The sequence below is a fragment of the Salmo trutta genome, chromosome 8 (genome assembly GCF_901001165.1).
Source record: "Salmo trutta chromosome 8, fSalTru1.1, whole genome shotgun sequence".
Lineage (NCBI taxonomy): Eukaryota > Metazoa > Chordata > Actinopteri > Salmoniformes > Salmonidae > Salmo > Salmo trutta.
This window is the reverse complement of record NC_042964.1, coordinates 7,564,726-7,580,460: the sequence shown is the minus strand read 5'-3', so window position 1 is coordinate 7,580,460 and position 15,735 is coordinate 7,564,726. Positions and strand designations below refer to the sequence as shown.

At 45.5% G+C, this 15,735-nt stretch overlaps 2 protein-coding genes across 6 annotated transcripts in view; both read right to left on the bottom strand.

Annotated features, from left to right (window-relative positions):
* Positions 1 to 4,531: 4,531 nt before the first annotated feature.
* LOC115198118 (C-C motif chemokine 3) lies at positions 4,532 to 7,125 on the bottom strand. Its single transcript, XM_029759817.1, has 3 exons — positions 6,972 to 7,125; positions 5,925 to 6,036; positions 4,532 to 5,692 (listed from the first exon to the last, which is right to left on the bottom strand). The coding sequence occupies exons 1-3, from the start codon at positions 7,039 to 7,041 to the stop codon at positions 5,599 to 5,601; spliced, it is 276 nt and encodes a 91-aa protein (XP_029615677.1). The 5' UTR covers positions 7,042 to 7,125; the 3' UTR covers positions 4,532 to 5,598.
* Positions 7,126 to 10,595: 3,470 nt separating this feature from the next.
* The window catches only part of LOC115198117 (TBC1 domain family member 14), a 57,558-nt gene continuing 52,418 nt past the window's right edge, over positions 10,596 to 15,735 (bottom strand). For all 5 annotated transcript variants that reach the window (XM_029759811.1, XM_029759813.1, XM_029759816.1 and 2 more), the window contains 4 exons: positions 14,682 to 14,810; positions 12,292 to 12,401; positions 11,318 to 11,576; positions 10,596 to 11,069 (listed from right to left, as the gene is read on the bottom strand). In XM_029759811.1, coding sequence (XP_029615671.1) covers positions 11,013 to 11,069; positions 11,318 to 11,576; positions 12,292 to 12,401; positions 14,682 to 14,810 — 555 coding nt within the window. In that variant the 3' untranslated portion in view covers positions 10,596 to 11,012. The remainder of the gene's footprint in view (positions 11,070 to 11,317; positions 11,577 to 12,291; positions 12,402 to 14,681; positions 14,811 to 15,735) is intronic.

Below are 15,735 nucleotides of genomic sequence, written 5' to 3'. Positions count from 1 at the left end.
TGTTTCTGAAAGAAAAGCACAATTTTTGTCCATTAAAATAACATAAAATTCATCAGAAATACAGTGTAGACATTGCTAATGTTGTAAATGACTATTGTAGCTGGAAACGGCTGATCTTTAATGGAATATCTACATAGGCGTACAGAGGCCCATTATCAGCAACCATCACTCCTGTGTTCCAATGTCACATTGTGCTAGTTAATCCAAGTTGAAAGGTTAATTGATCATAAGAAAACCCTTTTGCAATTATGTTAGCACAGCTGAAAACTGTTGGGCTGATTAAAGAAGCAATAAAACTGGCCTTCTTTAGACTAGCTGAGTATCTGGAGCGTCAGTATTTGTGGGTTCGATTACAGGCTACAAATGGCCAGAAACAAAGACCTTTCTTTTGAAACTCATCAGTCTATTCTTGTTCTGAGAAATGAAGGCTATTCCATGAGAGAAATTGCCATGTAACTGAAGATCTCGTATAACGCTGTGTACTACTCCCTTCACAGAACAGCACAAACTGGCTCTAACCAGAATAGAAAGAGAAAAGTACCCAGTAGTCATACTTGAGTAAAAGTAAAGATACCTTAATAGAAAATGACTCAAGTAAGAGTGAAAGTCACCCAGTAAAATATGACTAAAAGTGTTTAAATATACTTAAGTTTCAAAAGAAAATGCAATTGCTAATATATACTTCAGTATCAAAAGTAAAAGCACAAATCATTTTCTTGTTTTTTTTAATTGACAGATTCCTAGTGGCACACTCCAACACTCAGACATCATTTACAAACAAAGCATGTGTGTTTAGTGAGTCCACCAGATCAGAGGCAGTAGGGATGACCAGGGATGTTCTCTGTTTAGTGAGTCCACCAGATCAGAGGCTGTAGGAATGACCAGGTATGTTCTGTGTTTAGTGAGTCCGCCAGATCAGAGGCAGTAGGGATGACCAGGTATGTTCTGTGTTTAGTGAGTCCGCCAGATCAGAGGCAGTAGGGATGACCAGGTATGTTCTCTGTTTAGTGAGTCCACCAGATCAGAGGCAGTAGAGATGACCAGGTATGTTCTCTGTTTAGTGCGTCCACCAGATCCAGAGGCAGTAGAGGTGACCAGGTATGTTCTCTGTTTAGTGATTCCTTCAGATCAGAGACAGTAGGGAGGACCAGGGATGTTCTCTGTTTAGTGAGTCCACCAGATCAGAGACAGTAGGGATGACCAGGGATGTTCTCTGTTTAGTGAGACCACCAGATCAGAGGCAGTAGGAATTACCAGGTATGTTCTCTGTTTAGTGAGTCCACCAGATCAGAGGCAGTAGAGATGACCAGGGATGTTCTCTGTTTAGTGCGTCCACCAGATCAGAGGCAGTAGAGATGACCAGGGATGTTCTCTGTTTAGTGAGTCCACCAGATCAGAGACAGTAGGGATGACCAGGGATGTTCTCTGTTTAGTGAGTCCACCAGATCAGAGGCAGTAGGAATTACCAGGTATGTTCTCTGTTTAGTGAGTCCACCAGATCAGAGGCAGTAGAGATGACCAGGGATGTTCTCTGTTTAGTGAGTCCACCAGATCAGAGGCAGTAGAGATGACCAGGGATGTTCTCTGTTTAGTGCGTCCACCAGATCAGAGGCAGTAGAGATGACCAGGGATGTTCTCTGTTTAGTGAGTCCACCAGATCAGAGGCAGTAGAGATGACCAGGGATGTTCTCTGTTTAGTGAGTCCACCAGATCACAGGCAGTAGAGATGACCAGGGATGTTCTTTGTTTAGTGCGTCCACCAGGTCAGAGGCAGTAGGAATGACCAGGTATGTTCTCTGTTTAGTGAGTCCACCAGATCAGAGGCAGTAGGGATGACCAGGTATGTTCTCTGTTTAGTGCGTGACTGGACCATTTTCCTGTCCTGCTAAGCATTTAAATTGTAGCGAGTACTTTTGGGTGTCCGGGAAAAAAGTAAATTGTTTTCTTTAGGAATGTAGTGAAATAAAAGTTAAAGTTGTCGAAAATCTAAATATTAAAGTAAAATACACATAACCCGAAAAATGACTGTAGGTCTGGTACTGTGCTTTATATAGAGCTCACAGGTGAATGGCCCACCTGGTGGAAGGAGAGAACATACTGGTCCTACTTGGGTACTGTGCTTTATATAGAGCTCACAGGTGAATGACCCACCTGGTGGAAGGAGAGAACATACTGGTCCTGCTTGGGTACTGTGCTTTATATAGAGCTCACAGGTGAATGACCCACCTGGTGGAAGGAGAGAACATACTGGTCCTGATTGGGTATTGCAGAGTATCAGTTCACATTCTCTGTTTGTGTGTACATACTTATCCTTGGTGTGTATTGCAAAGTGTCTGATGACATCCTGTTTGTGTGTACATACTTATGCTTGGTGTGTATTGCAGAGTATCAGTTCACATTCTCTGTTTGTGTGTACATACTTATCCTTGGTGTGTATTGCAAAGTGTCTGATGACATCCTGTTTGTGTGTAAATACTTATCCTTGGTGTGTATTGCAGAGTATCAGTTCACATTCTCTGTTTGTGTGTACTGCAGAGTGTCTGATGACGTCCTTCTTATACACACTTCTGTAGTCACACTCCTCACACTTAAAGGGCTTGTTCCCCTGGCGGTTGAACATCAAATCAAATCACATTTTATTGGTCACATACACATATGTAGAAGATGTTATTGCAGGTGTAGCGAAATGCTGGTGTTCCTATCTCCAACAGTGCAGTAGTATCTAACAATTCCCAACAATACACACATCTAAAAGTAAATGAATGAAATTAAGAAATAAATAAATATTAGGACAAGCAATGTCGGAGTGGCATTGACTAAAATACAGTAGAATAGAAAACAGCGTATACATAGCTCCTCCATTTTGTTGACGTTGAGGAAGAGGTTATTTTCCTGGCACCCCTCTGCCAGGGCCCTCACCTCCTCCCTGTAGGCTGTCTCGTTATTGTTGGTAATCAAGCCTACTACTGTTGTGTCATCTGCAAACTTGATGATTGAGTTGGAGGCGTGCGTGGCCTTGCAGTCTTGGGGGAACAGGGAGTACAGGAGGGGGCTGAGCACGCACCCTTGTGGGGCCCCTGTGTTGAGGATCAGTGGTGTTGTTTCCTACATTCACCACCTGGGGGTGGCCCGTCAGGAAGTCCAGGACCCAGTTGCACAGAGCAGGGCTCAGACCCAGTGTGCTGTGTTCCTGATAACACAGCAGAGACAACAGGCTCTCACCACTGTGGTTATTACAGACAGTACCGTTAACAGACCAGGCCTGAGATACAAGAGAACAACTGAAGACAGATTCAGTGATTGATTGAAGGAACAGTGTAATTACTTTTACAATAAAGACTAATGACCTACTGCTGTAATGAGGGCTATGTACAGCCAGCCAGCCAGTCAGCCAGCCAGCCAGCCAGCCAGCCAGTCAGCCAGCCAGTCAGCCAGCCAGCCAGCCAGCCAGTCAGCCAGTCAGCCAGCCAGCCAGCCAGTCAGCCAGCCAGCCAGCCAGCCAGCCAGTCAGCCAGTTAGCCAGCCAGCCAGCCAGCCAGCCAGTCAGTTGTACAGAGCCTAGTGAAAGTCTACAGGCCTCTTGCAGTTGTCACATTTTTCTGCCTTAAAATAAAATCTAAGTGATTACATTAGATTGTTTTACTACAGATATACACAACCTGCCCCACATTTTCAAAGTGAAAGAAAAAGTATTGAAAACTTTCTAAATACATTTTAAAAATGAAGATGTCTTTATTTTGTGTGTCAGTGTTTCCCAACTGGCGGCCCGCGGGTGGTTTTATTTGCCCCCCCCCCCCCCCAAGCAATTTTGGAAATATCAATACAATTTACAGAATAGATCAGGTTGTCACGCCCTGACCTTAGAGAGACGTTTATTTTCCTCTAGTTTGGTTAGGTCGGGGTGTGATGTGGGGTGGGCAATCTAGTTTGTCTATTTCTTTGTGTTGAGCTGAGTATGGTTCCTAATCAGAGGCAGCTGTCTATCGTTGTCTCTGATTAGGAATCATACTTAGGCATCCCTTTTTTCCACCTTTAGTTGTGGGATCTTGTTTTTGTGTAGCTGCCTTGGAGCAGCACCAGAATGTCACGGTTTCCTCCTGTTTGTTGTTTTGGTGAGTTTCATTTTCATTAAAAGATGTGGAATTCCATGCACGCTGCGCATTGGTTTATTTATGATCGGGAGTTCGAAGATAGCGATCGTGACACAGGAAGACTTAGTCTGAGCTGTTGCAGGCTGAGGGCCACTGTAACCAGTAAATATAGCCTCATCTTTTAATCTCACTGATTTACTTTTAAGCTAAAATGAAACACATGATCCAAGGTTTATTCTTGAGAACACAAAGCAGCTAAAAAGCCTATTGTGGGTTTATTGTCTTTATATGTGTGGTATGACCTAACTAAACACAACAGGATTTCATCGATACATCAGATGACATACTATGGTGGATATAAACAAGAAAAAGAGAACTAATATAACTTAGCCGCCTGTGTCCGTCAAATTGAACATAGCAGACTGTATAAAAAACAAGCCTGTAAAAGTGGTATATTTTATTGTTCCAGACAAAAGACAGCCAGTACATGCAGTATTATTCACACATGATAAATGTTTGTGAGAGAAGAAAATGACAGCTTCTAAAAAAGGGATGAAGTATAGATGAGAGATCAGGAAGGCGTCCGCGCTACAGCAAACACATAAAGGGAGAAGGGATATTTGACAATGACGAAATTCTAACAAAAAGGCTTCCAAGAAAAACTTCCAAAAGGACTCATTTGAGGCAGAAAAAATTTGGAGAACTCAACAAAAAAAGGCAGAGATTCATTTATTATTTGCTCACTTTAATCCGTTGTTCAGGATGAGTACAGGTGACTGATGTTTCGACGTCAAGCTGACATCGTCCTCAGAGTGACCTGACCGTTGCATTTAACTCCTATTTATAGCAGTCGCCTACTGAGACACAACAATGTAAAAATGAAAACAACATGTTTCAAAGATTGGGTTTTTCTAATGTAGCTGCCTTGATTTTTGGGGTCTTTGTGCCTCCCTTTTCACAGACACTCAAATACCCCCAAGGTAGATCATTGATTTTTATATATGACCTATTGGTCAACAACAAGACACCAGATTTGTATAATTATTATTTAGTGCTACTATTTTCCATTTACCTTGATTTTGACCTTATTTTTACATTGATGTGTCTCAGTAGGCTACAAATAGGAGTTAAGTGAAATTGTCAGGTCACTCTGAGGAAGACGTCAGCTTGACATTGAAACGTCAGTCACCTGTACTCATCCAAATAAGAAATTCCTCTCTGCCTTTTTTTGTGGAGTGCTCCAACTCCTTTCTGACTCAAATTAGTCCTTTTGGAAATTTCCCTCGGTAAACTCTTTTGTTGAGTGATAAAATGTATTTCATGTTCATAACATGATCATTACATCTGATACACGTGTTACACATATACTAAATGATCATGATTGCTAGCATATCAATTGACACTCTGTCACTACATGTAAAAACAGTTATTTTACACAGAGCCGAAAAGGAAGTAGGAGCAGGAGTTGACATGTTTAGACTTTAGCCTTCTTCCTGGGAAGAGGTTACTAGAATTTACTCTCATCAATGGACTTCATGATCTTCTCAATCGAAGGGTCATCTGGATTGGCACAGAAGCGGAAGTTCTTTTTTGTGACCAAGCTGGAAGAGAGCAGACAATATCCGAGTAAACATCCCTGTGTAGTGTGTGCACAGAAAAAAAATGTATGATATGTATGAAATTGTATGAAATGTATGCATTCACTACTGTAAGTCGCTCTGGATAAGAGCGTCTGCTAAATGACTAAAATGTAAATGTAAAAAAAATTGTGTGTGTGTGTGTGTGTGTGGTGTATGTGTATCGTGGTGTGTGTATGTTTAATACTATACTTACATGACTGCCCTCTTAGAGCAGTCAGATCTGGTCATTTCATATTCCCTGACGGCATGTCTGGAGAATTTTCTTGTGTAATACTTGAAACAGCATTCTACAGGAGCATTTGCATCTGTATAAAGAAACAATCTGTAATTGTTCTATCATTTTTCTGACACACTATATACCACAGGAGGTTGGTGGCACCTTCATTGGGGAGGACGGACTCGAGGTAATGGCTGGAGCGGAATGGTATGTAATACAGTACATCAAACATTTTTTCCAGGTGTTTGAAACCATTCCATTTTCTCCGTTCGTCTTTGTTATGAGCCGTCCTTCCCTCAGCAGCCTCCTGTGCTATAGACGGGTTAGCTGACAACGTCACGAAAACGATGGCCGCACTTCAAAGGGGCAAAAGGCTGTGTGTTAGGATTCTGGATGGTCAGATGGCTCGCAACAATGTCAAGAAGCTGCCATGTGGGTAATCGTAAGTGGCTCGTTTCAGCTACTTTTAGCTTGTTCTTGACTGATGTCACGTCTTTGCTAATATGGCAAAAATCATCTAGCTAGCAAGCTGACCAAAAACTGTAACAATGTATTTTTTAAATAAAGCGCAATTTTATTTGTTTTTAATAAATATTGGAGATGAAATATGGTTTACATGTTGTCAACAACCTGAGCCAACCCCAGCTGTTTTACCCCATTGTTGTGCATATGTCGGTTCTGTTGCTAAACAACCAACCCGTCTATAAGTCAGAACTTAAACATGGAATCTTTCATTTGAGTTCATAATGCAACAATTCAGAGTAGGAGTGCTGATCTAGGAGCAGTTTTACCTTTTAGATCACATAAACAAGGGGGGAACTGATCCTAGATCAGCACTCCTAATAAGTACAGCCCCATATCTCTTCCATACATCCCTAACCCTAATTACTCCTGTAAGTCACTCCGGATAAGAGCGTCTGACAAATGACTCAAATGTAAACGTAACACTCAATATTAAGACAATATTCTGAAGAGAAGGATTGATAGTAGTTAAGAATGGATTCCAAAGCAAGGATAACTTACTGTTGGCCAATGCGGCGGACCACAGGGCTGCTCCCAGGACACACAGCAGAAGGATCAGAGCAGACCGCATGATTGGTTGATGATGAGCAGAGGATGACCAACAGTGTTAACACCTCAGCAACTGTAAAGGGTTCTAAACTCAGGACAGAGTGTTTTGTCCTTTATGATCAGAGGAGGGGAGGGAGGTGTGTGGTTTTGGTGGGGAGAGGGGGCAGAGTGTGTAGGTGACAAAAGTTTCCACTTCATCTCAAAAGTAGAGAAGAAAAAAAAACTGAGCGATAGCGGTGTGTTCACAGGAAATGCACGTGTGGTTAGCCCACCACAGAGGATAACTTGCACAGGTCTTTGTAGCACGCATTAACTAAAAACTAAGCATCAGTGTGAAACAAAGTCTGATGTTATTGACCCCCTACTCCCTCTTCTTGGGCTATAAAGCAGTTTCCTGGAAATCATTTGTTCTGCAACTATGGAAAAACAATTGTGACGTTGAACAGATAAAGAGGCATTCACACTGTTCATCAAGTTGTATATGTACACATCTTTATTTAATAAAACAGTAGCTATACACTGAGTATACAAAACATTAAGAACACCTGCTCCTTCCATGACAGACTGACCAGGTGAAAGCTATGATCCCTTATTGATGTCACCTGTTAAATCCACTTCAATCAGTGTAGGTGAAGGGGAGGAGACAGGTTAAAGAAGGATTTTTAAGCCTTGAGACATGAATTGTGTATGTGTGCCATTCAGAGGGTGAATGGGCAAGACACAATATTTAAGTGCCCTTGAACGGGGTATGGTAATAGGTAGTAGGTGCCAGGCGCACCGCTTTGTGGCAAGAACTGCAACACTGCTGGGTTTGTCACGCTCAACAGTTTCCTGTGTGTATCAAGAATGTTCCACCACCCAAAGGACATCCTGACAACTCGGAAAAACTGTGGGACGTATTGGAGTCAACATGGGCCAGCATCCCTGTGGAAAGCTTGACACTCCGACTAATTCTAAGGGAAACGGGGAGAAATTAAAAAATTAGGTGTACTCAGTGTTCACTTCAAGTGATTGTACACCTCCAGTTCCATTTTTGACCCTGCTGCCCATGTTCCACTCCAGTTCTCTACAACCAGAAAGGGTTACTTGGACATGTCACATATAAAAACAATGAGACAATCAAACTGACAAAACAAAGCTTAAAGAAAATGAGATAACGTGGAAAGATATCATATGGCCTTCATTATTACATTTAATGGATCTACAACAGACCAATGACATACAGTCATTTATTCTTCCCAGGATGCACTTCTGTGATTAAGGGGTGTCTACTTCCAGTAGTTCTTACTGATTGATTATTGGGGTTGGGTAAGGCCATGTCGGACACACATGCCTCAGCCCTGTAACATTCACACAGTCACTAACAAGGGATGTCTTTTTGTCCTTTAGAAATGTCACTTCAAATCACATACAACACACACAAGGGTCCTCAATCAGATGTGAGGGACACCAATATAGTGAGAGAATGTACTCAAGACAACAAAAAAACGGTGTGAAACTACAGATGGTGACAAACAAAAGGAACATGATTGTGCAGAATGCTTTATTGCAGTACTGTGGTATTCACCACATAGGCAGAGCAGGGGAAGGAGTGCGTCTGTCTTCATAACGTGATCAGAATGTCTATGTGCACAGGGGGGTGAGGAGGTGAAACGACGAGGGGGAGGGGGGGGGATTGTCTGACATCCTGTTGCTATGGCTGGCTGAATATCGCCCACTTCTCAATATGCACTTTGTGTTTCAAACAGCCATAGGGGTCACTAAATGCTTGGGGGCTCTGGAGTATGGAGGGTTTAGTACGGTACCTACTTTGAAACGAGCCTCACATTCAGGATCATCTACTGAGGAGTTCTCTTTTTGGCAGGTGATGGTGGCCGGCAGACATGAAAGAAGTAGTAGAATCTGAACTGAACACCAAACCAAAGCCTCTTTCTGAACGACACCCTCCCATTGATCTCACACATCTAAACCAAGGCTGGTGTGTTCAGAAACAGGGAAACCAGAGCAAACATGACTCAGGTCCTTTATCTACATTAACAAATGCTCATCACCATGAAGTAAGACAGCTTCTGATTGGGTTACAGCACTTACTAAGTGAGCACATCCAATAGGGAAAGGGCATACTGAGGACAACAGGGATTGCAGCAATGCCTCACCCATAAAATCATCAACAATCTGTTTTCCTTTCTGGAGTCTTCTAAACAGCTTCTCAATCAAACCGGTACACATGGGTTGGGGGGGTGACTGAAGTGGGTTATATCAAATGGGCCGATACCAGTGAGGTTTGTTGTGTTAGAATAACCTGTTTTTCTTCATTATAACGTAACCACAAATAAAGAGATGACACTTAAATGACAAACAAAGACGACAGAAATTCATTACCATGACAAATGAAATGTGCAGAAAACAGGAAAAAGGATGCAGGTGATATACTGTAGTATATTGATCCTCCTAATCCACCTTAGCTGTTCCACTTTAACCACCTTAGGAGATGTATAAGACATTAAATATCACCTCATTTCTTTTTCCAGGCAGCTCATTTCCTCTTGAAGAGGGTTAGTGAAACATCTATTTAAGAAGTGAATCTTTAACGGCACAACACACAACAATTACATCTGTTGTATTTCAGTTGAATCTTCATAAGAATACAAATTCATTGACTACGCCCTCCTTTCAAGTCAATGAACCATTCTCCCTAAATCAACAAATGCCCACGTCTTCTCCTTGAGAGCCTTTCCTTCATGGAATGGTACAGAAACAAATGGAACCAACTAGGACTCGGCAAACAAATTAAAAACACATGGAAACCACATCAGTCCAAACAAAACATAAAAGGCTAATGATGAAAATCGCAGCTGACTTGCAGGAATGACAATGACAACGGAGGCTTGGAGTAGAGGTAGAAGAGAGAGAGAGAGCAAGAGAGAGAGAGGTAGAAGAGAGAGAGAGAGGTAGAAGAGAGAGAGAGGTAGAAGAGAGAGAGGTAGAAGAGAGAGAGAGAGGTAGAAGAGAGAGAGAGAGAGGTTGGAGAGCAAGAGAGAGAGAGGTAGGAGAGCAAGAGAGAGAGAGGTAGAAGAGAGAGAGAGAGAGAGAGAGGTAGAAGAGAGAGAGAGAGAGAGAGAGGTAGAAGAGAGAGAGAGAGAGAGAGAGAGGTAGAAGAGAGAGAGAGAGAGAGAGAGGTAGAAGAGAGAGAGAGAGAGAGAGAGGTAGAAGAGAGAGAGAGAGAGAGAGAGGTAGAAGAGAGAGAGAGAGAGAGAGAGGTAGAAGAGAGAGAGAGAGAGAGAGGTAGAAGAGAGAGAGAGGTAGAAGAGAGAGAGAGGTAGAAGAGAGAGAGAGGTAGAGAGAGAGAGGTAGAAGAGAGAGAGAGAGGTTGGAGAGCAAGAGAGAGGTTGGAGAGCAAGAGAGAGAGAGGTAGAAGAGAGAGAGAGAGAGGTAGAAGAGAGAGAGAGAGGTAGAAGAGAGAGGTAGAAGAGAGAGAGAGAGAGAGGTAGAAGAGAGAGAGAGAGAGAGGTAGAAGAGAGAGAGAGAGAGAGGTAGAAGAGAGAGAGAGAGAGGTAGAAGAGAGAGAGAGGTAGAAGAGAGAGAGGGAAAGTTATAAAGAGAAAAAGAGGAGTGAGAAAGAGATCAGGTCCAGTTGGGTAACTCGTATCCCTGCTATAGACATGTGGCAGAATACAGTACATTCGAGAGCATCTTTCTGCCTGGTTTCATTCTGGGACAGGGGGCACAGCATGTATAAAAAGGCCTAGTCACCCCTCACCCCAGTCTGTTCCAGACCTCCAGGGTCTCTGCTCCATGACTCACATCTAGGGGGGACCACAGTGGCTGGTTGTCCCCAGCCCAGAGCGCTCTGAGCCTGGGGTAGCTCCGTCCCAGGGAGGGCAGCTCCCTCACACAGCCTGGCCCGGGTCCAGTGTTTCATGGGGTCAGGAAGAGTACTGGGTTGGAGAATGAGCTATTGTCTGTTGTTTTGCTCCTGGATGACCGTTGTACTCAGCGCTTTAGGACTGGACTGATCCGCTCCTGCTCCTTCTGTAAGGCCTGAAGAACCTGAGGAGAAACAAGGGACCATGGTATGAAACACAGCATGATCATTGGAGTTATATAGTTATACTGTACACATAAAGGACCAGGCCAAGATTCTAGTAGTTCCATCACTTCAGCCTTAAAACTTAAGTTGAAAAACCACTGATGCCAACTCTGTTTCCCTCTAACTGAAGAAATGTCTGTTTTCCAAAAGGTGATGTCAGTTGACTTTGGGGGGGGGGACCGGTTACATCCAAACAGTCTCATCTCACCTGTGCCCATTTCCTGTTCTTGCTGGTCATGTGGACAGCGTGGATGTGCGAGAACAGCTGATCGGGGGGGATGTGATCGGGTAAGCGGGTGAGGAACTGGGCGTTGTGGATGAAGTCCATGCGGGTCAACACGTCCTCGTACAGGCGCAGGATTCCCAGGGCCACCCGGAACAGGAACTCATCTCCGTCACGACAGAACACATCCCACACCCGACACGCCAGGTCCAACGGCAGTGACTTACTGTAGAGGGTGAAGATCCTACAGAGATGAAATGAGAGAGAGAGCGAGAGGAGACACACACAAAAACATCTTCATTTGGATACAACTTTCCATACTGAAACATTGAGGTTGAAAGGAGTGAAATGTTTGGGAGATTCCAGACGCCTGGTGTTATTTTCACACATCATGGACGTGCGTAGTCCAAGGAGACAAACACACCAAGCATACACAGATAAGCAGTTATATGCAAAACACTTAACAATGAGCTATAGAGTCTGGTCTGAGAAACAGACTAAGGACAAAGACATATGAACAGATAATGACCGTAAATCAGCACATTTCCAAAGTAACTGCAATTGTCTTCTCCTGGTACACTTTAGTTTGTTTTTGGGTCACTAGATTCTGAGATGTGCAGGGCTGCTATCTTGACTTTCATCTCCCCATCAGTGTATAAATAACTGATGTGTGAAAACAGGGTGCTCTTCACTGCACTGTGGTGAGAGTAGGGGGTCGTGGTGACCATCTATACCACCCCCTTACACATCCTGTCTTCTCAGTAACACAGCAACAATCTAAAGAGCAAAACTACAACAGAAAAAAAAGCACCTACAAAAGTGTCAATATTGTAATCCACATTCGTAATTGGTACCAGACCTTTGATTTCATTCCGTCTATACCCATTAGTTACCTGAGAAAAACAATTGAGGGAGAGAAAGAGAGGGAGAGAAAGAGGGAGAAAGCGAGGGAGTCTCACCAGTCGATTAAATAAATATCGGGGGTCAAGTTGTTTTCCTTGAAATGTGCAAACAGCTTAGGTAGGTTTTCATCAAAGAACACTTCAAAAGCCGCAAAGTAGGTCAACATCTGAGGAGAGAGAGAAGAAACAACAGAGTCAGATATATAGACCACACCGCCCTGACACCACTATCAGCCAGATATATAGACCACACCGCCCTGACACCACTATCAGCCAGATATATAGACCACACCGCCCTGACACCACTATCAGCCAGATATATAGACCACACCGCCCTGACACCGCTATCAGTCAGATATATAGACCACACCGCCCTGACACCACTATCAGCCAGATATATAGACCACACTGCCCTGACACCACTATCAGCCAGATATATAGACCACACCGCCCTGACACCGCTATCAGTCAGATATATAGACCACACTGCCCTGACACCACTATCAGCCAGATATATAGACCACACCGCCCTGACACCACTATCAGCCAGATATATAGACCACACCGCCCTGACACCACTATCAGCCAGATATATAGACCACACCGCCCTGACACCACTATCAGCCAGATATATAGACCACACCGCCCTGACACCACTATCAGCCAGATATATAGACCACACCGCCCTGACACCACTATCAGCCAGATATATAGACCACACCGCCCTGACACCACTATCAGCCAGATATATAGACCACACCGCCCTGACACCACTATCAGCCAGATATATAGACCACACCGCCCTGACACCACTATCAGTCAGATATATAGACCACACCGCCCTGACACCACTATCAGCCAGATATATAGACCACACCGCCCTGACACCACTATCAGCCAGATATATAGACCACACCGCCCTGACACCACTATCAGCCAGATATATAGACCACACCGCCCTGACACCACTATCAGTCAGATATATAGACCACACTGCCCTGACACCACTATCAGCCAGATATATAGACCACACTGCCCTGACACCACTATCAGCCAGATATATAGACCACACTGCCCTGACACCACTATCAGTCAGATATATAGACCACACTGCCCTGACACCACTATCAGCCAGATATATAGACCACACCGCCCTGACACCACTATCAGCCAGATATATAGACCACACCGCCCTGACACCACTATCAGCCAGATATATAAACCACACCGCCCTGACACCACTATCAGCCAGATATATAGACCACACCGCCCTGACACCACTATCAGCCAGATATATAGACCACACCGCCCTGACACCACTATCAGCCAGATATATAGACCACCCCTCTGACACCACTATCAGTCAGATATATAGACCACACCGCCCTGACACCACTATCAGCCAGATATATAGACCACACAGCCCTGACACCACTATAACACCTTCAGTCAGATATATAGACCACACCTCCCTGACACCACTATCAGCCAGATATATAGACCACACCGCCCTGACACCACTATCAGTCAGATATATAGACCACACCGCCCTGACACCACTATCAGCCAGATACATAGACCACACCGCCCTGACACCACTATAACACCATCAGTCAGATATATAGACCACACCGCCCTGACACCACTATAACACCATCAGTCAGATATATAGACCACACCTCCCTGACACCACTATCAGCCAGATATATAGACCACACCGACCTGACACCACTATCAGCCAGATATATAGACCACACCGACCTGACACCACTATCAGCCAGATATATAGACCACACTGCCCTGACACCACTATCAGCCAGATATATAGACCACACCGCCCTGACACCACTATCAGCCAGATATATAGACCACACCCCCCTGACACCACTATCAGCCAGATATATAGACCACACCGTCCTGACACCACTATCAGCCAGATATATAGACCACACCGCCCTGACACCACTATCAGCCAGATATATAGACCACACCGCCCTGACACCACTATCAGCCAGATATATAGACCACACCGCCCTGACACCACTATCAGCCAGATATATAGACCTCACAGCCCTGACACCACTATCAGCCAGATATATAGACCACACCGCCCTGACACCACTATCAGCCAGATATATAGACCACACCGCCCTGACACCACCATCAGCCAGATATATAGACCACACCGCCCTGACACCACTATCAGCCAGATATATAGACCTCACAGCCCTGACACCACTATAACACCATCAGTCAGATGTTGTAGCAACATAAAAACACATGGTAACAGTTGTGAACAGGGTGCTAAGTGCTATGAGTGCAGTGGTGTATTGTGCAAATCCCTGCTAACAGGGTGTGCAGGCTTTTATTCCAGCCCAGCACAAACACAAAAGACTGTCAGTCTGTCTGTGTCTGTGCGTGTGTGTGTCTGTCTGCACTGTACTCACAAGGCTGTGGTCCACTCTGAAGAAGGCCATCTGACAGGGCTTGTTCAGCAGGTTGGCGAAAGCTATGAAGGCGTCTGCCGTGTCCAGGTTGAGGATCAGCACCGCCGCGATGAACGACATACCCTGAACCTGAACACAACGGGACCGATGTTAAATATGAAAGTAGCCCCGTCGACTCCTGCCACAGTAGCCGAGCCCCGTCGACTCCTGCCACAGTAGCCGAGCCCCGTCGACTCCTGCCACAGTAGCCGAGCCCCGTCGACTCCTGCCACAGTAGCCGAGCCCCGTCGACTCCTGCCACAGTAGCCGAGCCCCGTCGACTCCTGCCACAGTAGCCGAGCCCCGTCGACTCCTGCCACAGTAGCCGAGCCCCGTCGACTCCTGCCACAGTAGCCGAGCCCCGTCGACTCCTGCCACAGTAGCCGAGCCCCGTCGACTCCTGCCACAGTAGCCGAGCCCCGTCGACTCCTGCCACAGTAGCCGAGCCCCGTCGACTCCTGCCACAGTAGCCGAGCCCCGTCGACTCCTGCCACAGTAGCCGAGCCCCGTCGACTCCTGCCACAGTAGCCGAGCCCCGTCGACTCCTGCCACAGTAGCCGAGCCCCGTCGACTCCTGCCACAGTAGCCGAGCCCCGTCGACTCCTGCCACAGTAGCCGAGCCCCGTCGACTCCTGCCACAGTAGCCGAGCCCCGTCGACTCCTGCCACAGTAGCCGAGCCCCGTCGACTCCTGCCACAGTAGCCGAGCCCCGTCGACTCCTGCCACAGTAGCCGAGCCACGTCGACTCCTGCCACAGTAGCCTAGCCACGTCGACTCCTGCCACAGTAGCCTAGCCACGTCGACTCCTGCCACAGTAGCCTAGCCACGTCGACTCCTGCCACAGTAGCCTAGGCACGTCGACTCCTGCCACAGTAGCCTAGCCACGTCGACTCCTGCCACAGTAGCCTAGCCACGTCGACTCCTGCCACAGTAGCCTAGCCACGTCGACTCCTGCCACAGTAGCCTAGCCACGTCGACTCCTGCCACAGTAGCCTAGCCACGTCGACTCCTGCCA

What these genes read in the sequence shown, in the direction of transcription:
- LOC115198118 (XM_029759817.1), bottom strand. Translation starts at nt 7,041, where the DNA reads ATGCGGTCTGCTCTGATCCTTCTGCTGTGTGTCCTGGGAGCAGCCCTG. An exon ending in GTCCGCCGCATTGGCCAACA is followed by an intron (nt 6,037 to 6,971) that starts GTAAGTTATCCT and finishes TTCTTTATACAG; the next exon opens with ATGCAAATGCTCCTGTAGAA. An exon ending in TGCTCTAAGAGGGCAGTCAT is followed by an intron (nt 5,693 to 5,924) that starts GTAAGTATAGTA and finishes GCTCTCTTCCAG; the next exon opens with CTTGGTCACAAAAAAGAACT.